Source organism: Mus caroli, unplaced genomic scaffold (genome assembly GCF_978045245.1).
Source record: "Mus caroli unplaced genomic scaffold, Mus_caroli_1 scaffold_11, whole genome shotgun sequence".
Taxonomy (NCBI): Eukaryota; Metazoa; Chordata; class Mammalia; order Rodentia; family Muridae; genus Mus; species Mus caroli.
Genome location: NW_028227266.1, coordinates 104,624,687 through 104,647,904, shown reverse-complemented (window position 1 = coordinate 104,647,904; position 23,218 = coordinate 104,624,687). Strand labels below are relative to the sequence as shown.

Genomic DNA, 23,218 nt, shown 5'->3' with positions numbered 1-23,218 from the left:
AAAAGAAAAAGAGAGATTACCTCTGACCCCGGGCATCATGCTGAAAGGGATACTAGCCAATGAGTGGCCAGTGCTTTTGGCTATGAAGAATTTAGTAGTTGTACTGGCTAGTTTTGTGTCAACTTGACACAGCTGGAGTTATCACAGAGAAAGGAGCTTCATTTGAGGAAATGCCTCCATGAGATCCAACTGTAAGGCATTTTCTCAATTAGAGATCAAGGGGGAAAGGCCCCTTGTGGGTGGGACCATCTCTGGGCTGGTAATCTTGGTTCTATAAGAGAGCAGGCTGAGCAAGCCAGGGGAAGCAAGCCAGTAAAGAACATCCCTCCAAGGCCTCTGCATCAGCTCCTGCTTCTTGACCTGCTTGAGTTCCAGTCCTGACTTCCTTTAGTGATGAACAGCAGTATGGAAGTGTAAGCTGAATAAACCCTTTCCTCCCCAACTTGCTTCTTGGTCATGATGTTTGTGCAAGAATAGAAACCCTGACTAAGACAGTAGTGAATCATTACCGTGTGCCTGTGCTACAGCTCAGAATTAGATTGTAGGTCTCCTGCTTCCTGCAGCATAGGCAAACAAGGCTGGAGACGCTCTGCTCATGTTTGACTGAGGTGAGACCATTGATAGCAACATGGCTTCTGGCAAGCTACTTAACCTTTGGGTTCAGTCTCGTCTGAAAGACAGGTTGGACAATTTTTAATACCTCATTGGATTGTTGAGGATTGTGTGGCCCCTAGAACAATGTCTGTCACATAAGTAAGTATTGAGTGTTTGCTGTTCTTTTCATTTTCTTTTCTCTTTAGAGACAGAGTCTCATGCAGGCCATGATGCCTAGAAATCTCTGTCTAACCCGGTGGTTTTCAACCTGTGGGATGTGATCCCTTGGGGGTCAGTTGACCCTTTCACAGGGGTCACATATCAGATATTTACATTATAATTCATAACAGTAGCAAAATCGCAATATGCAGTAGCAACAAAACTTCTTTTGTGATTGGGGTGAGTCACACAGCATGAGGAACTGTGCTAAAGGGTGGCAGTATCAGGAAGGTTGAGGACCACTGTCCTAACCAAGGATGACCTTTCACTACAGATCCTCCTGTCTCTACCTCCCAAGTTCCGAGATCACAGGTGTAGTAACACCAGGTTTTGTGGGATCCTGCAGCACATACCCTAGACTTTGTGCTTTCTAGGCAAGCACTCTGCCAGCTGACCTATATCCCTGGCTTTTCTCTTTCTTGTTTCAGAAATGGCCCTGTGTCCCACCCACCATGGTTGCTCAAGCCAAGGGATCTTACATATCATTCCATGATAATTTTGCTCAATGCAAGGTTGAAATATGTTGTCCTTACTTCTGCACTCCCAACTTATTATTGCTGATATTATTCAATATGTTGGCTGATAAAGAAAGTCCACACCAGCCTTATGAGGTTTCTCTCTGTGGGATCCTTTTTACTGATATTTTGCTTTTCTGAATTTGAATCTTATAAAGTCGATTAGCAGATGTTTGAATGTCTATTTTGCGCTTAATTGCTAAGCTGATAAATCGGACCAGTTAAACCTTGACCATATTTCCTTCTATACTAATCCAGTCATGCTTTTGATTTAGCTATAATTAATAAATATTTTATCAGTGACCAATGTCTTTTATTACTTCTCTGGTCCTCCTGGATTTTGTTGGAGCGGATTTCAGACCAGCTGATGTCATTGTTGGCTTTTGCGAATTGAATCAGTTTGGCTGTTTTCCATTGGGTGACACAGAAAAAAAAGCAAATTGGAGAGAGAGAGAGAGAGCACCTCTTTCATTCTCAACGGTATCAGCTGTAGGCAGAGAGACTGCCTCAGTTGGTTTCCCTTCATTGATGCAGAGGACTCCTTAAAGAAACAATTTCAAGTAAAATAAATTAGCTACAAACATAGAATACCCAGGGCTTTCAAACACATTAGTTAAGATTCCTTTGTCTATGGAGCACAGGGCATTGGACTGAGCTTTGCCTTGCGGGCAGCAATGGCACAGTGGAGGGAGCATTGGATTGGGGCCTCTGCGACTGGAAACACTCAGCCTTGCCGAGCCTCATATGTTCCTCTGTGAGAAGGGGTGGAAATTCCTATGAGCTTCACATACATGCTTTAGGGAGCCAGGGAAATAGTGACTATGAAATGACCTGGAGAGGTGTAAACAGAAGGACCTGGGCAAGCCTGTGTGTGTGCTGAGGTTAGCAAGCATGTAGGGAAAACCTGGGAGTCTGGCTTCCTTCTGGGATGTTCTCAGCCAGCATCATTTCTGGATCACTTATAATAAATTGTCCCATTGTAAATAGAACAATGACAAGGATAAAAATGTCATCTGTGGCTGGGGACACAGCTTAGTTGGTAAAGTGCTTGCCACAAAAGCACAAGGAACCAAGTTAGCATCCCCAGTAACCTTTTATTATTATTTTTAAAATCTGGTACAGTAATATGAGCCAACCATCCCAGCACCAAGGAGTCAGAGACTGGAGGAAGCCCAGAGCTCACTTGTTAGCCAGTCTAGCTGAATCAGTGAACTCTAGGTTCAGTCTCAAATACGATGGCGACCAATGGGGGAAGACACCCAGGACTGGCCTCTGGCCTCTCTGTAAACACACACACACACACACACACACACACACACACACACACACACTCAGTGCCAATTAGCATTGACCTATAAAATTAGGTGTGTAGTTTGCTGGTCACAGAATCAGGAGTGTAGCTAGGCAGCCTGCTGCCAGAACCTGTGAGATTTAACTGCAGAGCCCCAAAGTCTCACAGCAGGATTCCAGTGCAGTTGGAGTGAGACCCCAGCAAAGCTTGTTCAAGACCTGGGTTCAGCGGAGTCCACTGCTATCCCCTCCCACTATGGCACCTCAGGAATTTGTTCTCCTCTAGAGACCTGCTCACACTTCTGTATTTCATGCCATCTTTACCATCATGGGTCCTGGAGGCTACGTTGGTTTGAGTGGTACCCCTTGTACCAGAAACTGCCCCCTCTCATGCATGCTGGTCCACCTATAAGTTACGTTCTTACACAGGCACATGGATGCCCTTGCTGGCCATCCCTGTCCATGAAGCCACTCAGAATCCCATGCCGAGAGGAGCCCTGAACCTCCAACCTTGGTGCTTGAGGGTGAGATCTTTCCAGCTAGTTAGAGAGAAACCAGTTGGAAGGGCAACCTATGCGAGACTCTTCTGTATTTCTGTGGGTGGCAGTGCCCACCCTATACCTGCAGTGGGCTGGGAGACGTAGTCCTGGCTGGCAGAAGCTCACCTGAGACCTCACCATGATCTGGGTCTTGGTTCTGCTGAATGTCTGCGAGTGCCCAGCCAGGGACCTGGGTGGCTCCTTGGTAGGATTTTGTTGTAGAAAATATTTTTTCTCCTGTCTCTTTAGCTGGATCCTGCTTGGTGCCATGAAGTACAGACCTGGAGAAAGTTGCTTTTTTGTTGTTTTGGGTCAAAAATCTGTTCCTTGCTTTGCTGTTCACTTTGCAGCTAACACTGTGAGTTTCAGGACCCTTCAAACAAACTTCACATTCAGTGAGACACTGGCTTCACTACTGGTCCTTTTCTTTGTCCTAACAATATTTATTTTTTCAATGTGTGTATCATATCCACATACGTTTATTGAGTCTTGGATATACAGAATTGGATTGATCTTCACCCCCCACCCATCCCACATTCTCACCCATGGGTCTTTGTAAGATGCTGTTTATTAATAAGCCACAAACATCTACTCATTAAAACTGGGGTTTTAATGATGAGTTCCCATGCTCCTAGACCACACATCTACAAAACCACTCTTTTGACCTTAGGTTTACTATCCCCATGCTTAAAAAAAATAGTTTATGTTTCAAGGCAGTTTAGAATTCCATCAAGTTGAGCTGAGGGTACAGGGGTCTCTGGAAGACCTTTCTGGTTCAGGCACAGACCTTTCCCAGGATTGCTTCAGAGCATCTGTTACAACTGATGACTCCAGCTACCATGGCACCTCATCACTCAGAAGCCATAGTTTACACTAGGACTCACTCTTGGGTCTTACATTCCATGGGTCTAGCCAAGTTTAGAGTGGCATTTGTCTGCTCTCACAATATCACGAAACTCAACAACCCTAAGACACGCTCTACAGTCATCCCGTTTGCCATTAGCTGCTCCTCCCTGGTGGCCACTGACCTTTCAATCACCTCGTAATTTCCCAGAACATGATACAGTTAGAATAGCACACTAGGCTGCTTTTTTTAGTGGGCTTTTTCTTGTTAGAAATGAACATTTGTTTCCTCTGTGTCTTTTCATGACCCCATCTCTAGTTTTTTGTTTGTTTGTTTGTTTGTTTTTCCGTGATGAATAATGTTCTCTTACCAAAAGGCCCCCAATTCCATAGCTCTTTTACCAGACACCACTGTTGCGTCTGGGTTTTGGCAGTTGTGACTGATGTTGCTGTATTATCCAGGGACAGGTTTTCCATTCAGACTGGGACAAAGACTGCAGCAAATACCTGAGTCTTGATAGAAGTACTCTCAGTCTCAGCTCCGAGCCTTCATTTTACTTGAGTACTTCCTGCTTTATTCCTGTTACCATATTTGAAAGCACTAAATGCCTGTGTGATTTTTTTCTATTTTAAAGTAACTTGATATTGTACTTTTGTGTTATTTTGAAATGCATTTCTAATACATCATCATACTTGATTAAAAATGATTCATCAGCATCATCTATTTCCAAAACCCAAAGATTCAATTGTATATAAAATTGATCAAATGAAAGCTATGAAAATATAAATTAATAAGCAAAGAGCTACTGTTGCATCCCTAATTGTCATAACTTTAAAGTCCTGATAGGTGTCAGAGAGGATTCGGAGCACTGAAACTCTGGCACCTGTTGCAGGGAGGGAGGACAGCACTGTCAGAGAGCCAGCTCGAAGGCCTATCATAAACCTGAAGACACCTACCCCAGACTCCCTCTGCCACTGGTAGACACATACCTAACAGCACAAACTGGTGTTGTTTTAATAGAAAAGTATCAAGCTTAGGCAAATATCTCTCATGCTGGAAAAGGATTAACAAGCTATTTGGTGTAAATACAGAGACCAACATGCAAAAATGTAAAATGAGCGATTGTAGCATTTGTAATATAAATCAATCCCAAAATTCACAATAATGAAAAAGGATGTAAAAGAGCATGCACAGTATAAGCCTGTTCATTTACAGTCGAAGACCAAAGCTTAGTACATTTTTACATGATTTACAGACATTTCTCTCTCCACCTACTGAGATATAAAGAAAACACTAACAGCTGGATGTCTAGATGAAGAATAGGCAGTTATATATCCAATCATGGTCCTGGACCAGGGAGATAGAAGTGCTTGATATAAAAACATAAAGACCTAAATTCTGATCTCTAGACCCCATATAAAAGCCAGGAAGCAGTGATTCAAGCCTTAATCTCAGGACTGAGAGGGAGGAGGAGAGGGGGAAAAGGTGGGAGGGGGAGAGAGGAGAGAGAGGGCAGAGCTGGGGAGGGCGGATAGGCAGGAGAGTGGAGAGAGGGGAGATGGGGAAGAAGTGAGAGTGGCAGAGGGAGAGGAACCCCTGCTGGGTAGCCAATCTAGTCAGTCAGTGAGCCCCACTCGCTGGCAGACTCTCACAAGGTTGAGTGCCATTGTGGAAGACACCCACTGTTGACATTGACTTCTGGCCTACACACACACACACACACACACACACACACACACACACACACACACACACTTCATTGCTTTATCTTGTGGCTTTTTTGTAAACTTGAGATTTTTCCAAAACCAAAAAGATAAAGAAGAGGTCATTGGTCAGACAGTGTTAACGTATGTTGTTTCAAAGCACAAGCATAAAGTGATTTTTAAAAAAATGATTAGCAAAATTTTGGGTGGTACTAACTGGAGAGGGAGAAGCATGGAGGGGGTGGAAGCCTAATGGAAGCTTCCCAGGGGTGGGCTCTTCATCCTGGTGAACACATGTGCCTTTCCCTTTCTTAAACTCCAGAGATAAATTCTACACTTTTCCCTGCATGGATATTTCACAAGAGGAAAAAGGTATATACATTATGATGAGAAAAAATTATTTCAAAGAAAAATTGCTATTCACATGCAGACATGGTGATCTTTTAAAGTTGATTTGGGGCTCCCAAGATGGCTCAGCAGGCAAAGGCACTTGCCTGATGTCCAGTTTCCAGGACCCTCATGGTGGAAGGAGAGAACCAACTGCTGCAAGCTGTCCCCTGACCAGCACCTTTGTGATAGTGTATAGTGCATCTCCCTTCACATGCACAAATAAATGAAAAAGAAATAAAACTAGTTTTACTTTGTAACAAGAAGTGCAAATAAAGTGGCTTTTACATGAACTCAATTAAGCGAAAGGTGCCCGCCATATACTAAGCTGTGAGGCTGTCTCTAATCTGACACAGTGTTGCTTTTGAGTCTTGAGTGGCTGGCTATCAGGTCTCCGGAGTACTGCACATCACATACCCCATACATCAGCAGATGCCTGGAGCGTGCAGCTTAAGATGTCACCACGAGGGAAGTTCGGATGAAAGTTTTATAATTACCCGAGTGTATGCAACTTGTATTGTTTGCATATGCATTTTTCCTGTTTATAGTGGCTTCTTCTGATTTCCTCATTGGGATTCCAGTGTTTCTGATGAAACTTTCAAAGGCAAGAAAAAAGTGGCCAGCGATTTATATTCTCAAATTGACGTTTTAGAAAATTGTATTCATTTATTTTGTGTGTGTGCTCACATGTCATCATGAGGTGTGGATACTTTTACTCTAATCATTTTTAATGGTTACCCTAAAGTTTGTAAAATTTATTTACAGCCGACCCAAATTGCTTTCTGGTAACACTGCGCTGCTTCCTAAGTAAGGAAATGCCTTATGCAGACAAAGCAATCCTGACTCCTTTCTCTATTTTAACACTACCATTGTCCATGTTTACATTTACATAAGTATGCATAAACACATCTGAGCATATGGAATCAATACATCATTATTATTTTGAGCAAACCGCCATCTGTCCGGGCAATTCTCTAGTGCTGGCTTTTTCTTTGTGTAGCTTGGAACTGTGCCATTCACCGGCTGTAGAAATTTTTTTACTATGGCTTCAAAGTGGAAACTGATAACTAATCCTTTACCGCCAACAACAGATTCCTTCCCGCACTTCTTGTCTGAAAGCTTTTGTTTGCATTTTCACATATAGAGAAATGATTGATAATTAACACACATACAGTCTTACAAGGTTAACCATTATGTGTGTCGAGAAGGTAAAAACTCCCCAGTAAGTTAGCCACAGTCCTCGAGTTGTATATTGAACATCTAGACTTACCCATTCTACGCATGTGTGGATTTAGTCTTTGACATGGGCTTCCCTGTTTCCTCCTCTCCCCCAGCAGCCTTCCTCCTCCTCCTCCTCTTCTCCCCCCTTAAAATCTTTTGTTTTAAGATTCCTCCTATAAATGAGACCATGCATCTTTTCTTTCTGTGTCTGGCTTATTTCTTTTAATATCACCACCCAATGACAGAATCTCCCTTCCTCTGAAAAGTAGTTTTCTTATACATATAACGTTATATATAAATCCATCACACTTAAAAAAAAAATCACCCCTCAGCAGCTGCCTAAGTTGCTCCCATATCTTACACTGTTATGAACAATGCTTCAGTAAGCATGGGCTTGAAGATGTTGTGCCCACGGGGTGCTCTCACTCCCTGGGGTGTATTCCCCAAGGAGGCATTACTGGGGTTCTATGTTTAACTTCTTTGCGGGCCCCTGTACTGCTTTCCACAATGGCTGTACTGATGTGTGTTCCCACCAACCCTGTATATGGTTTCTTTGGTCACTGTGACCATCACTCACCTCTTATTTTGGTGACAGCCACACTAATAGGTGGGAGGTGACATCTCCTTGAGTTCGGATTTGCATTTTCCTGAAGATTGGTGATTTTGTTTTTTGTTTTGTTTTTGTTTTTTTAAATCATGTACCTGGTGGCCATTTTTATTATCTGGAGAAAATTGTCTATCCAGTACCTGGTCCGATTGGCACATTTTATAACCAGGTTGTCTGTTCTGCTGTTACCAGCAGTCTCTAGGCTCTCAGATAGTGAGCTGTGCATTTGTTATTCTTGTCTTAACTCCTTACAAGTATATGGCTGGCAATACTTCCCCTCTCTTTGAAAGCAGTCTCTGCACTCTTTTGGCTGCAGCTTCAGTTCAGTGCACTGCAATTAATTTGTTTTTGCTTTTGAAGGCTGAACTTTTGATATGGTTGCCAAGCACCATTGCCCAGGCCACCGTCATGATAACTTCCCCCACGGTTTCTTCTAGCTTTGTGGCTTCAGGTCTGCTAATAGGATCTATCATTTCAAGTTGAGTTCTGTGTGCTAAAGGTCCAATTTCATTGTTTACCATGTGGATGGCTCATTTCCCCAGATCATTTATTTAAAAAGTCGATCCTTTTCTTGTTATGTCTTTTTTCCCACTTCTCCTTCATATTTTTTTTGGGGGGTGGGGGTGGGGAGAGTGTGTTTAGTGCTGAGATTTAAACTCGGCTCACCATGTTTGTGCATCAAGAACTCTTACCCACCCAGGCATCTCTCTGCCCCTCTTCTCCATCCTTGAAGGACAACTTTGCAGAATGGTCCTCCCAACTCTTGAGATATTTTTACCTTGCTCTCGTCCTGCTCCCGTGGTGTACTGACTAGTTTTATGTCAAATCGATATAAGCTGAAGTCATCTGAGAGGAGGAAGCCTTAATTGAGAAAATGCCTGCATAACATATAGCAAGACTGTAAGGCATTTTCTTTATTAGTGGTTGATCAGGGAGGGCCCAGCCCATTGTGTATGGGGCCACCCTTGGGCTGGTGGTCCTGGGTTCTATAAGAAAGTAGGCTGAGCAAGGCCTGGGGAACAAACCAGTAAGTGGCATCCCTCCATAGCCACTGCATCAGCTTCTGCCTCCAGGTCCCTGCCCTGCCTGAGTTCCTGTCTTGACTTCCTTCAGTCATGAACCGTGATTCGGAAGCTTAAGATGAATAAACCCCTTCTTCCCCAAGTTTCTTTAGTCGTGGTGTTTTATCACAGCAGCCATAACCCTGGCCAGGACATGGTTTGCAAGAAAGTTTCAGGAGTGTTTTAATCTTTCTTCCTTTATGGGTGAAAAAAAATTACCCCTTAGGTTCCTTTCAAGGTAACCTCTTTACCTTTAGTTTTTCTGAAAGTTAAGAAATAGCATTCTAGTGTGGCGTTTGGCATTCATTATGCTTGGTATGTTCTCTGTACTTCCGGTGCTGTCCCTTATTTACTCTGTCACCAATCTGGGGGACATCCTCGCCATCACTTTAAATAGTTTTCTGTTCCTTGTTCTGGTGTTTTCCCTTCTGTAGTCATGTAATCCTCCTCTTCCTCTTCCTTATCCTCTTCCCCCCTCCTCCTACTCCTCTTCTTTCTCTTCTCCTCTTGTCATTTGGCCTTTGCAGTTGGGGGGTTTCTGCAGAGATAACTGCATGCTCAGAGATTCTCTCCTCCCGCAGGACCAGTCTAATTAGCCCGATCCAGCACTCTGTTCCCACGAAGTGTTCTGTTTCCCGGCAGAGGCTTCTGCGCCTTCACTGGAGTTGAAGAGTGTGGTGCATGGCTCAGCTTTTCTTCTCTGCTATCTACACTTGCAAATTCCTGGGCTCACTGCACTGTCCCTGTTGTATCTGAGTCTGGTTCAAATGCTTGTTGAGTCTCTGAAATTTGTGGTTTTGACCTTTCTGTTTTGACCTGTAACGTTTTCTTGCTAGTGGGATATATGGCACTGGGTAAAATTAATTTCTGTAAATATGCATTCAGTAATTTGGTGGTTGATGGAGCAGGAGAGGATATTCTGCAGTCCTGTGATAGAGAGCTTGAGCCTCCAGATGGTGAATTTAACCTGTATTACTTAGCCCTACCTCCTTAGGGAGGAGTGGGTGGTGTTGGGTCCTTACTGGCTCCCATGTGGATAGCTAACACGAGGGAGGCATATGGAGCCAAGGTTGGATATTTCCTTTTTCCCTGATGATTAGGCTTGGGAAAAAAAATCCTAGCAGGTCAGCTCTGATAAATAGTTTCTCTTAAGAGAAAACCTTATGATGAAGAAAATATTGTCTTTTGTTTTTTTGTTTTTTTGTTTTTTGTGTGTTTTTTGTTTGTTTGTTTGTTTGTTTGTTTTGTTTTGTTTTAAATTGACCAGATCTGAGATTTGTCTCTTCAAAGCTCAACTAAAATTTTAAATCATTTTTTTAGTTTACTGATTTCTGATCAGAATGTTTTGTGCTCTTGCTTCTCTTGAACTCCTGTGTTTCCAGTTTCTAAGTGGTCAGATACGACCTGGTGGATTTTCTTCTTAAAGATGCTTGATTCAGTTAAGTCCTAAAGGGTTCCAGCAGGTTTTGTTATCTCTGCTGATGTCTACCTGCCTGTCAGTCAATGTGTTTGCTGTGGGACTGGAGTGTTCTACCAGTGAGCTACATCCCTAACCTCCCTTCCCTTTGATTTATGTTTGATACAAGTTTCTTGTTAAGTTGCTCTAGCTGGCCTTAAGTGGACTCTGGGGTCTGGGCAGGCCTTGAACTTGGGATCTTTCTACTATAGTGTGTGAAGGAGGTGAGCTTGGCCTATGCTACCAGGCCTGCCACTGCTTTTGGCTTTTTATTTCGTTTTCATTGTTGGATTATAGGGATTAGGTTAAGGAACACTGAACTGCGGACCTTCTGGATGGAAGAGACAGAGGACCGATGCTTTAGATTAGGCACCTAGGGAAGAAGGGTGGCATTGTCCCATATCATGTAACAGTTTGGACAGGAGCCGAGCTTCAGTCACAAAGCATTGCACTTTTTATTTTCTCCTCTCTGCCAAACACCTCAACACAGAAAAAGTATTGATTTTGCAAAGTGACAGGTCACCTGATAACCTCGCTCCAGTGTGATCATCTTTATGAGATTCTAGGAATCATGATGTTAACTGTTAACCTCGCTTGCATGTGGTGTTCTCTTTATGGTCACCAAATCTATATCCATTCATTCACCCTCATCATGTGGATGGAGACTCAGACTGCAGCATCTTAACATAGACCTAGTCTCACATAGAACACCTCCCTTTCTTCCTTTGAGTCTGGAGGGAGTGGTAGCACCATTAAGGGTTAATCAATAGACAGATTTTTATCTTTAACACCTTGGCAAAGACCCAATGTTTCTTCCAGTAAAGCAGCTGATAATGTACTCCCTCACTTCTGAAGAAAACGCCAGTGCCTAGCGCTGATATGTCCTGCCTGCCCCGTTTAAAAATAAAACACATGACATTTATCTCAATGTTGCCAAAGTTGTTTCTACATTCCCCTGGGCTCTAAAATAGCTGCTTTGTAGATATGGCCTGGATTATGAGTTGGCTCGTGTGGGGTAGAAGTCACTCTACAGACCCTGATTCCCATCAACCTCAAGAAGATCACGTGGTCAAGTTCTGAATGCTCTGGCCAGTCTTAGAGCCAATGCTTGGTTGACTGAGCTGGCTTTGCAGCTGTAAAGGAGGCACACTTACCTTCACAGCAGGAATTTACAAAAACCTAGAATTCTGAGTGGATGTGACCCAGCAGAGCACAGATTATAGAGACCCCCACTTTTGTTTGTATTATCAGAGGCAATCAGCATTAGAGTGATACGTATGGTATTAAGGGGAAATGTGCTGTGAGTTTAAATTTTATCCTAATGACTTCAAGTCTCTCACTCATTGTATGTCTTTAAGCAATCAGATATTTTCAAAATACCCAGGAGAGAATCTGCTCATATATGGTAGTAGACCAACATTTAAATCATGGGCACTTGTGTATATTTTGGTACAATAAAAGTAAGCCCATTATTTTTGCCTTCTGTGCTTTTTTACTTGGGACTGAAGATAGGGGCAAACCCTTCACCCCTGAGCTACTGCCCAGCCCAGCCCTGCTAACACAAGCTTGGACTTAAAGATCATTTCTATTGCTTGTTTCTTCTTCTTCTTCTTCTTCTTCTTCTTCTTCTTCTTCTTCTTCTTCTTCTTCTTCTTCTTCTTCTTCTTCTTCTTCTTCTTCATCTCTCCCTCCTCTTCCTCTTCCTCCCCCTCTTCTTCCTCCTCCTCTTCTCTTCCTCCTCTTCTCCTCCTCCTCCTTCTTCCTCTCCTCCTCTCCATCTCCTCCTCCTCTTCTTCCTCCTCCTCCTTTCCCTCCTCCCTCCTCCTTATCCTCCTTATCCTTCTCTTCTTCTCTCTCTCTCTCTCACACACACACACACACACACACACACGCACACACACACACACACAGAATTTGCTTATACAAACTAGTAGAAAAATGCATATGCAGATGATATTTGCTTTGGGCTTTCTATTTTAAGGTTTAGCTCCTTTGACTGAAAAAAGGTTTGCTAAAATGGCCTCTTAGGAGTCCAGTTCCAGCCCATTCATTTCCACTTGCCTATGACTGACGACTGACATAGCTTCCAAAATGTGAATTGTCTAGACTCTTATGAAGGACTGGAACAAAGTCTCAAATTGGAGAATATCAAAGGGACAATGGAACAGGCAGGGAAATAGGGATAGAATTCCTCAGTCAAAAGTCTGTTTTCTGACTATGCAAATGCTAAGTTTGAGAGCAACCTTAAAGTGGAGTGGAGGGGCCATAGATGAATATATATTTGCGTAGCAATTAGGCTGGACATGGAGATAATAATAGTGTCTCAAAAACAGACCAGCTTGCTCTTTACTTAGTGGAGAAATGATGGGAAAAGCTCCGTGTGTTTATATTTATTTGTAATACATCTCATATTCTCTCTAACTCCATGATAGGCATTCCAGGGTAGACGGAAATGCTTTAGGCTGAGCTGGAACTGTGAGACCCTTGCTTTGTGGGGATCCAGGCAGATGGACACAAATTGAATTCCCCATTCTAAAGCATGAGAGTCCATCTTCCATACACAGCTCTATTTTCTCCTCCTCCTCCTCCTCCTCCTCCTCCTCCTCCTCCTCCTCCTCCTCCTCTTTGGTTTAAGAATAAAGTGAAAATCATTAGAATCCACCTAATTGTCCATTAACAGATGAATGGATAATAAAAATTAAGTACATACAATATATTTACAATAGAAATACTATTCAGACCTGTAGAAAAACGAAATCACAAAGTTCACAGGAAAATGAATGGACTTGGAATGCGTAATTTTAAGCGAAGTCACAGTCTTAGAAACCTCAGGCTCTCCTTGTATGCAGAATCTAACCAATAGTATGTGTGTATGTGCAGACACATGTACATGTGGATGCCACATACCATGAAGAGAACAAGGAAGGCAACTGTTAGGGGACAAAGACGGACTGAATGGGCATTATAAACACCAGTTATAAAAAGATATGAGGCTAATTGTTTTTCTAGTTATAATTCTGTCATGGACTTTTGGGTTTGATGGTAGATAAGCATATAAAATGCATTCAATAGTGAAAGTATAAAATCCAGTGAGAAGCTGTAAAACTGTTGTTCCAAATGTCTACTCTAACTGTGTAAAAGGTCACTGAGTTGCATAGTCTTTGGGTCTGGTTAACTTAGGTGTGTGGTATTTTAAATATGCATACTTTTAAATATATAATAAAGTTTAAAGTTGAGAATTAAAAAAAAAAGAATATAGGAGAGAGATTATACCTGGGCATGTAATCTCAGCATTCTGAGGCAGAGACAGGGAGATCTCTGAGTTCAAGGTCAGCCTGAGCTACATAGTGAGACCCTGTTCCAAAATTAAAAATATGAATAAAGACATGGCAGTCATTGCCTATCTAACCAGCAGTCTTAGAACTCATCGCAATGAATTCCACGTGTCATGGTGGCGAGTAGATAGGGTGCTGCTGGACATAGGGAAAGACTAATTGGAACACAGCACATCTGGCCACTTCCATTAACTGCCCAACATCTCGTGTTTTCTCAGCATCTGACAACCAGGAAAGCGTGCCTGTGAGGGAGCCTCCCTTTCCTCCAAGGCGCCTCACAGTTTAGAAGGCCTGTGAGCCTTCGCTCTGCAATGCCCTTCACCACACGGAGTTTACTGTATAATTTTGTCTGCTGTCACCTTCGTGAGTTCTGATGCACAAATAACACTGACATGATTTTCCATGTTTGCCCTTCAGCTTTCAGGTTGGGGATTCTTCAGCCTACAATCTGAAAATGCTGCTGGTTTTGTGCCTGACGATGATTTGTTTCCACGTGTGTGTGAACCAAGATTCTGGTAAGAAGAAAGGGAAGCACTTCCTTTTCATAGTTCTTCTTATACGCACTAGCTAGCGAACGAGTGTGAGCTGCTGACGTTAGGGCGTTTGCTTCACTTTCAGTGCCAGTGAGGATGTGGGGACAAAGTTTTATCTTTTTTTGGTTACCCTGCATTCCTTGGAAACCCTGGGCTACTGATAAAATATAAGAACACAATCCTTTTGTCCTCAATTCAACCTATTCTGGGATTCCTTGGGAATTCTGTTAGGTTAAGCACTGGAAATTTCAGAATGTCTCTGTTTTTAATTGACTTGACTAAAAATGTCGCTTTAGCTAAATGTGTGGATTTGTTGCCTGCCGCTGCAGCTTGTTTGACATATGCTTATAAAAGCATGTCTGTGTTTACCCCGGCGAGAGCTCCTAGCTCTCACTGACAGTAATTGTGGTCAGTAACTCATGTCCAGTAAAATGAAGTTCAAAACACCCTCCACTCTCTCCTCTAGCCCTGCTTTGGTATAGGTGCTGGCCGACTCAGGTCCAGGACTACCTATACTGGCTTTATAGCTTCCTCTAGGATTCTAATCTTGAAACAAGTTTTGTGGAGATAAACTAGACTTTGCCCCCAAAATATCATCTGCTGTCTCTCTGAGCCTTAAGCTTAAAAGCTTAAGAAGAGTTGGTCTCCACTCCTGTGCGCGCACGCGCGCGCACACACACACACACACATTTCATAGCTTAGACATGATAAAGGACCTGGACTATCTCACTGATAATCAACCATGTGTCTTTCCTACACAAGATGTAGGTGTTTATGCATGAAGACAAAGGTCACTATGGCCATATAACAATCCTCCCTGAGCAGGGTTCGCTGGACCAACCAGCCTTCCCTTGGAAGAAGGTCCTACTGGCCTGGCCCTCTGCTCATTCTTCCCCCGAATGTTTCTGGCGCTGTAATCAAGTCAAGAGTCTCAGATTGCTGGGGATGAGGTCACTTGAAAGATGAGAAAGAACCAATTTATCCTTCGAGCTCTGGTCAGATGCTCCCAGAGGCCGAATGATGGAAGCCAGGCCTGCTTTCTTAGCAACAGCAGAAAAAGAAAAGGAAAAAAAAAACAAAAAAAACAAAAACAAAAAGAAAAAAAAAACCAAACCAAACCAAACAACCAAACAAACAAAAAACCCAGGAGCTAGTATGACTTGATAGGGATTTATCTAGTAATCATTTGTAATAAGAGGAAGTGAGGAGATAACCTGGGTATTTGCTAATTGAACCTACATGTTTTAAAGCAGAGGAGACTGGGGCTAATGAATGTTGGATAACTTAATAAAGCTCATAGAAAAAGCTGATGACAGGCAGGCTTCCTATCATATAACCCAACTGCACTGCATTTTCTCAGATAACACACACACAAGCACGTGCCACTTACCTGTCTTCCTTGATGACAAAGTGCTGAAAGCTCACAGACCAGACAAAAAGCTGTCAGTAAGAGAGTCTAGTTTAGACTATGATTTTCTATAAGGTAAAAAAATAGAATTGCAGAGCCTAGCATGGTGATAGGAACATACCCGTAATTCTAGCACTTGGGAAGTGATGGCAGGAGATCAAGAGTTCAAAGCCAGCCTGGCAAACATGAGACTATATCATTCTTTTATTCATTCATACACACACACACATTATATATATATATATATATATATATATATATATATATATATATGAATGAAAGGCCAATTCCAAGTCCTCTTCCATTGATCAGCAATCGAGGAAAGACTCCAGAGACACGCCCACAGCTTGCAAATTAATTGTTTAAAGTTCAGAAAGGTTTTTGTGTTCCAGCATAAAATATGCTTTAATAAAAACTAAGATTGTAATCCTATTTCTCACTTCAAGTTGTTTGCTACCATCACATCTTGTGTATGAGAAGATGAATTTATCAATCATGATACTCATTCATATAACATACTGAATGTAGTAGAAGTAACTTTCCTGCAGACTAAGCCAATCCTGTATATTCATGATGTCTCAAGCTTCATTAACTCAACACTTTGTAATACAAAAATAATGTTTGCAAATTCATCAGATAACCCGAGGCATCACTTAAGTGAGAATCAGTGAAAGATGCTCAGGTTTCAGAGTTCTAAAATCAATGTGATGGCGTCTGATTCAAATGAACATGTTCAATGTTTTGATGTATGTGTGCATGTGTGGGTATGTGCATGTGTGTTTGTGTGTGTGCACATGTGTGCATGTGCCCACCTCTAAAATTCCATAGAGAATACAGGAGGAAATTGCCCATTAAAGAATAAACTGCCTTTTTATTTTTTGCTGTTTTGCTTTGATAAGTTTACCTATTCCCAGTTAGCTAATTGCTTGCAAAATGTGCTCATGGTTGCAAAGCTTTCAAATGGGAAGCTGTCTAAAGCACGCGCACCAAGAAACAAACACTCCTTTTCCAGAGCAATTATATGGTGTTAAACTAACCTGTTCAATTTGTCAGGAAGGTATTAAAATTTTTTTCAAAGAAGACACTTACTCTTTATGTGTGTGGATGTGTGTAGTTGGCATTAAACATGGCAGAAAATGTATAAAACTTTTGCTGTGTTATGATTGATTCTATAGGCCCCGAGTATGCAGACGTGGTGTTTCTGGTGGACAGCTCCGATCACCTAGGGCTTAAGTCCTTTCCCCTTGTGAAAACTTTCATCCACAAGATGATCAGCAGCCTCCCCATAGAGGCCAACAAGTACCGCGTGGCCCTGGCCCAGTACAGCGATGCTCTCCACAATGAGTTCCACCTGGGCACCTTCAAGAACAGGAACCCCATGCTGAACCACCTGAAGAAGAACTTCGGGTTCATCGGTGGCTCCCTGAAGATAGGGAACGCCCTGCAGGAGGCTCACAGGACCTATTTCTCTGCTTCCACAAATGGAAGAGACAAGAGACAGTACCCTCCAATCCTGGTGGTGCTGGCTTCAGCAGAGTCTGAGGATGATGTGGAAGAGGCTTCGAAGGCCCTGCGGGAAGATGGGGTGAAAATCATCTCTGTGGGGGTGCAGAAGGCTTCTGAGGAAAACCTGAAGGCGATGGCTACCTCTCAGTTCCATTTCAATCTCAGAACTGCCAGAGACCTCAGCGTATTTGCCCCAAACATGACAGAGATCATCAAGGATGTGACTCAGTACAGGGAAGGAATGGCAGATGACATTATTGTAGAAGGTGGGTGGTCTAATTTTCTTTGTATTGTTGTGATAAGACACTGGCCAAACACAAAGTAGGGAGAAAAGGGTTTATTTTAGCTTATAGGTTTACAGTCTGTTGCGGAGGGATGTTAGGACGGAGATTCAGTCAAGGACTGAAGTAGCACCTGGAAGGATATCGCTTGCTAGCTGGCTCCCTCAAGCTTACTCATCTACCTTTCTTATATACTCGCACTTGCCTAGGGATGGTGTTGCCCACAGTGGGCCAAGTCCTCCTCCATCAATTAGCAATCAAGGAAAGGCTCCAGACACAGGCCCACAGGCCAATTTGATGGAAGCAATTCTTCTAAGTGTGTCAACATGATAACAAGATTTACCAGGACAGTGAGCTAGGCTCTGTGCATAGGACCAATGTCAAAATGATTTTGAAAAATGAAGATGGGAAGAGAATTAAAGTCCTATGAATACTCCTTTCTTCCATTGGGTGGCTTTTTCAGGTATTAAATATCTCTACATGTTCAAGAAGATACAGAGATTGTGGCCATTAAAAAAAGAGAAAGAAAGAAAAATGAATCCCATCAGCCTTGGGTTTTTTCATGGCCTATTTAACCCTGGATTTAAAAATTCTGAAAAAAAAAAAAATCCTTGCCACCCAGGTCCCTTTCAGCCACCGCCCTAGGTTGTTCTTGCTGTGGTTTTATTACTGGCTTAGTGAAAACAAATTTGGTTCTGGAGAAGCACATAGTGTAACCACAGAATGCCAAGGCCAAAGCCAACCTCTGGTTATTCAAATCCTATTCTGAAGCAAAGAATTTAAGTGGTATGCTCTGCCGCAGTGCCAAACAGCCACATGTGGCCAGAGCTGGGGGAAGTCCCCTGGTTTCTAGTCAGGTAGCCTGGAGCCCACATTGTTTATTCTGCTGTTGGATTCTGCATTAGCCTCTGTGTTCTCCACAGTCTGTTCCCTTGGTTAAATCAGCTTGAGATGGCCAACTGATAATACAGAATGCTTTCCTGTGGCAACTTTTGGAGATACGGATCTTTTCTATTAGTGTCTTTCCCAAATAATTGAAGATGCTCCCTTTAGCGTTCCTTTGCAATATTTAGGTTTGGGCTGCTGAATATAATAAAGGTGGTACCTAAATGATTTTCACATTTAATTAGTGTTTGTTGAATGAACCTGGCTCCATATTAAGTATATCATTTATTTAATATCTATGCCAACTCTATGAGGTATTTTATTTTATAAAATTATATATGTATATGTGTGTATATATAAATATACATATATATATATATATATATATATATATATATATATATATATCCACATCATACCTCCTTTACATAGCTGAGCTCCAGTGTATATTCTATATCTCTTATGATGCTCAGTAGAGGTGGTGCTAATCCTCTTGTGATAACTATGCTAACTCATTTCTTTTTCCCCACACAGCCTGCCAAGGCCCTTCTGTGGCTGATGTGGTGTTCCTGTTGGATATGGCCATTAACGGCAGCCAGGAGGACCTAGATCATCTTAAAGCATTCCTGGGCGAAAGCGTCTCTGCCCTGGACATAAAGGAAAATTGCATGAGGGTTGGCCTGGTGACCTATAGCAATGAGACAAGGGTGATCAGCTCTCTGAGCACGGGTAACAACAAGACAGAGGTCTTGCAGCGCATACAGGATCTGTCCCCTCAAGTAGGGCAGGCCTACACTGGAGCTGCCCTCAGAAAGACTAGGAAGGAAATCTTCAGTGCACAGAGGGGCAGTCGGAAGAACCAAGGGGTCCCTCAGATTGCTGTGCTGGTGACCCACAGAGCTTCAGAAGACAACGTGACCAAGGCAGCTGTCAACCTCCGGCGGGAGGGAGTGACCATCTTTACCATGGGCATAGAGGGGGCTAACCCAGACGAGCTAGAGAAGATCGCATCCCACCCTGCGGAGCAGTTCACCTCCAAACTGGCCAACTTCTCTGAGCTGGCCACCCACAACCAGACATTCCTGAAGAAACTGCGGAACCAAATCACACACACTGTCTCTGTCTTCTCAGAACGGACTGAGACCCTCAAATCTGGTAAAGCCTCACTGGGAGAAGGCCATTCTAGAGCCTTCTTTATTCTTGTCTTTTGAGTGTTTTATATATAGAAGGGACTTGGGGGCACTGAAGGGGGTAGGCAGAATGATAATTCTGAAGTTTAAGATTAGCTGGATACTAGGAAGTCCAGCTCAGAGGACACTAAATCTACTGTAGCGTGAGCCTGGGGGAAGGGTTTCCTCCTTGGTGTGGCTTTAATTGGACCAGTTACTTCAACACAGCCTGGAATCATTTCCTAGTCTGCCTCTTTCACTGGCTTTCATTCTTTGCCTCTCCAGCTCCCCTGGTCCTCCCTGTACTTCCATTCTTACCTTTCTCTTCCTTTAACCCCAAGTCCAAATTAGAGAATAAATTAGCAACATGATTCGTATCGAAGACAGATTAACAATATATTGCCTGCACATTTTGAGAGAGAATAGATTATATATTTGCATGTACACTGTGTTTACTTTGTACATATGTACCCATAGGTGCTATACACATATTTTCATATCTATGTATATGCAAACATATTTGTATACATTATGCAGCAATTATGTATAGCTTATTTACTGTGTCACAGTGTCCTACACTCAAGGTCACTAACCACATCCCCACTGGAGCTCAGGACTAAGGGTAAGCAAGACGTGAATAATTTTCTAGGCAAGAGAACTCACATGCTCACAGTATCCTGCTACATGCCCTCTATTCCATGTTATCTTACTTTCCCTCCAAATATTATTTACTCAAGGAGAAAAACAAGCTGCAAAGGGAAATTTCTAATATTCTTATACATACACTTATCCTTATTTATGGCAAAGAATTAAGGTTATAGTCTCCAGCTATCAGAAACAACTCATTCCATCCAACTGATGCTGAGCCCCCACCAGGAAAGCAAGCTAGGAAAAGCAAGCCTAGCTAGGAAAGCAAGTCTTTGGTGCCAGGAAGTCACTTCCATCTTCCTTCTGTAGATGCTTATGATAGGCATCCTTCCCATCTGTACTCATGTCTCTCTCACATTTGCCCCAGATGCCACATTCAACTTTTTGGTTCCATTTCAGCCTGCGTGGACACAGAGGAAGCCGATATCTATCTACTCATTGATGGTTCAGGGAGCACCCAGCCCACAGACTTCCATGAAATGAAGACCTTCCTGTCAGAGGTGGTGGGCATGTTCAACATTGCTCCCCACAAGGTGCGAGTAGGGGCCGTGCAGTACGCCGACACCTGGGACTTGGAATTTGAGATCTCTAAGTATAGTAACAAGCCTGACTTGGGAAAGGCCATCGAGAACATCAGGCAGATGGGCGGGAATACCAACACGGGGGCGGCTTTGAACTTCACACTGAAGCTGCTGCAAAGAGCAAAGAAGGAGCGAGGAAGCAAAGTGCCATGTCACCTGGTGGTTCTGACCAATGGCATGTCTCGGGACAGCGTCCTGGGGCCTGCCCATAAGCTGAGAGAGGAAAACATCAGAGTGCACGCGATCGGAGTCAAGGAAGCCAACCAAACGCAGCTACGGGAGATAGCGGGAGAGGAAAAGCGAGTTTACTACGTCCATGAGTTCGATGCCTTGAGGAACATAAGGAACCAAGTGGTTCAGGAGATCTGTGCTGAAGAAGGTAGGAGGTGACATGGCTTGACCTTCGGACAGCAGTTTACAGAGGGATGCTCGCTGTTAGTCTAGATGGATGACCCACATTTCTAAGTTGAGATTGTTGACCTGTGTGGTATTTTCTCTCCAGAACAAAGCAACACCCCATTATAGTATAAATTAATATCTGAAGAATGGCAGAGATATTTGGAGGGTTTCGCTCAAATGAGAACTAATTGACCTCTCCCCACAGACTCCTGCTAAGTGTATTATTAGGTGTCAGATGTATAATACAATCAAAAGTGTTCTGAGAGGGGCATGGCTATCTGATGAACGTTTCATTTTATAAATGAACTTGTCTAAATTTCTCTGGAGCGCTGTATCAGTAATTTTACAGCCATGGCTTTTACTGCCTGAGAGTATTTGGTAACTTGTAGATACATTTCTGGCATCTTAAGTGGGGATCTCTCTTAGAAGCCAGGATGTTTGCTAACCATCTTACAGATAGACAATTCAGAGTACTGCTACAGTAAAAATGACCTGGCCTCAGATAGCACTGAAATTGAGATGCTTAAGCCAATTAGCAAGGAACAGAATAGTCTTGGCTTTTATTGCTGGTGATTCTTTCTTTGCCTAACTATCTTTATGATGCACACACTGGGCTTGAACACAGAATTATTTGTGACATGGGTTTTCCTGTGAATTCTTAATTTTTTTTAATATGCAGTGATGTACATAACCATCCTAATTTCTCCCACGCAGCCTGCAGAGACATGAAAGCGGACATCATGTTTCTGGTGGACAGCTCTGGCAGCATCGGACCTGAAAACTTCAGCAAGATGAAGATGTTTATGAAGAACCTGGTGAGCAAATCCCAGATCGGGGCTGACCGGGTGCAAATTGGCGTGGTCCAGTTCAGCCACGAAAACAAGGAGGAGTTTCAGCTCAACACGTTCATGTCTCAAAGTGACATCGCCAACGCCATCGACCGAATGACTCACATTGGAGAAACAACCTTGACGGGCAGTGCCCTGACCTTTGTGTCTCAGTACTTCAGTCCCGACAAGGGGGCCAGGCCCAATGTCAGGAAGTTCCTCATTCTCATCACGGATGGCGAGGCTCAGGACATAGTAAGGGACCCAGCGCTAGCCCTTCGCAAAGAAGGTGTGATAATCTATTCTGTGGGAGTATTTGGCTCCAATGTCACCCAGCTCGAGGAGATCAGTGGAAAGCCAGAGATGGTTTTCTATGTTGAGAATTTTGACATTCTGCAGCATATCGAAGATGACCTCGTTCTGGGGATCTGCAGTCCCCGTGAAGGTGAGCGTGGGCAACCCCATCCTTACTGTTGCATTAAATAGAGTTGTCTTTGGGTGTTGTAAGCTTCTTACTTGAAATGTTTGTTTTAGTGCCTTTGACCTTTGGAGTTAAGAGCTGGGGAAGGTGGCTTGTAGTTGTACTCACAGTATGCAAGCTCTGAGACAAGGAAAGTGGCCATGAGTTCAAGGCCAGCCTGGACTACATAAGTCTCAGGCTAGTGTGGGATACAGAGTAAGATCTTGGCTCAGTGCCTCCTCCACCACCACCCCCAATATCCCATATAAAAATAAATCCACAAAAAGAATGATTTGGGCCCACAGCATTCCCATTTGCAGACGAATCATAGTCCTTATGTGATTAATTACTCCTTTAAGAACTGTGATGTCACCAGGTCTTATGTCAGGTTCCCTAGAAGGGGAAGGGCTTTGTCAGGAGCTCTTGAGTCTATTGAAGAAGTGCTTCCAGGAAGGGGAGGAAGGAAAGCAAAACAGAGCGGAGGAGGGAGCTACGCAAGGCCATCACTTCAGCCGTAGGTCTAGTTTCAATGCGTCCCCGTGGGCAATGTTAGAACTCAAGCCCCACTATGGTTGGCCCTGCTTTCCAATGAGGGGCCTTATGTGCCGTGTGTCATTAGAACACCCATGAGCTGCTGAGGCAGTTGACAGAGGAACCTCGTAGCCTCATGAGCAGAAAGACTCAGGTTATGGCTTAGCATCAATTTTCTCCAATGAAATGTTTGTGAGAACTGTCTGTTAAATTGTACAA

At 43.1% G+C, this 23,218-nt stretch overlaps 1 protein-coding gene across 1 annotated transcript in view; it reads left to right on the top strand.

Moving 5' to 3' along the window:
- Col6a6 (collagen type VI alpha 6 chain) overlaps positions 1-23,218 on the top strand; it is a 141,469-nt gene that overhangs the window by 25,838 nt on the left and 92,413 nt on the right. Inside the window, exons 3-7 of the mRNA XM_085827969.1 lie at positions 14,189-14,286; positions 16,888-17,484; positions 18,919-19,539; positions 20,601-21,161; positions 21,896-22,453. Of these exons, the coding sequence (XP_085684095.1) occupies positions 14,226-14,286; positions 16,888-17,484; positions 18,919-19,539; positions 20,601-21,161; positions 21,896-22,453 (2,398 nt within the window). The 5' untranslated portion in view covers positions 14,189-14,225. The remainder of the gene's footprint in view (positions 1-14,188; positions 14,287-16,887; positions 17,485-18,918; positions 19,540-20,600; positions 21,162-21,895; positions 22,454-23,218) is intronic.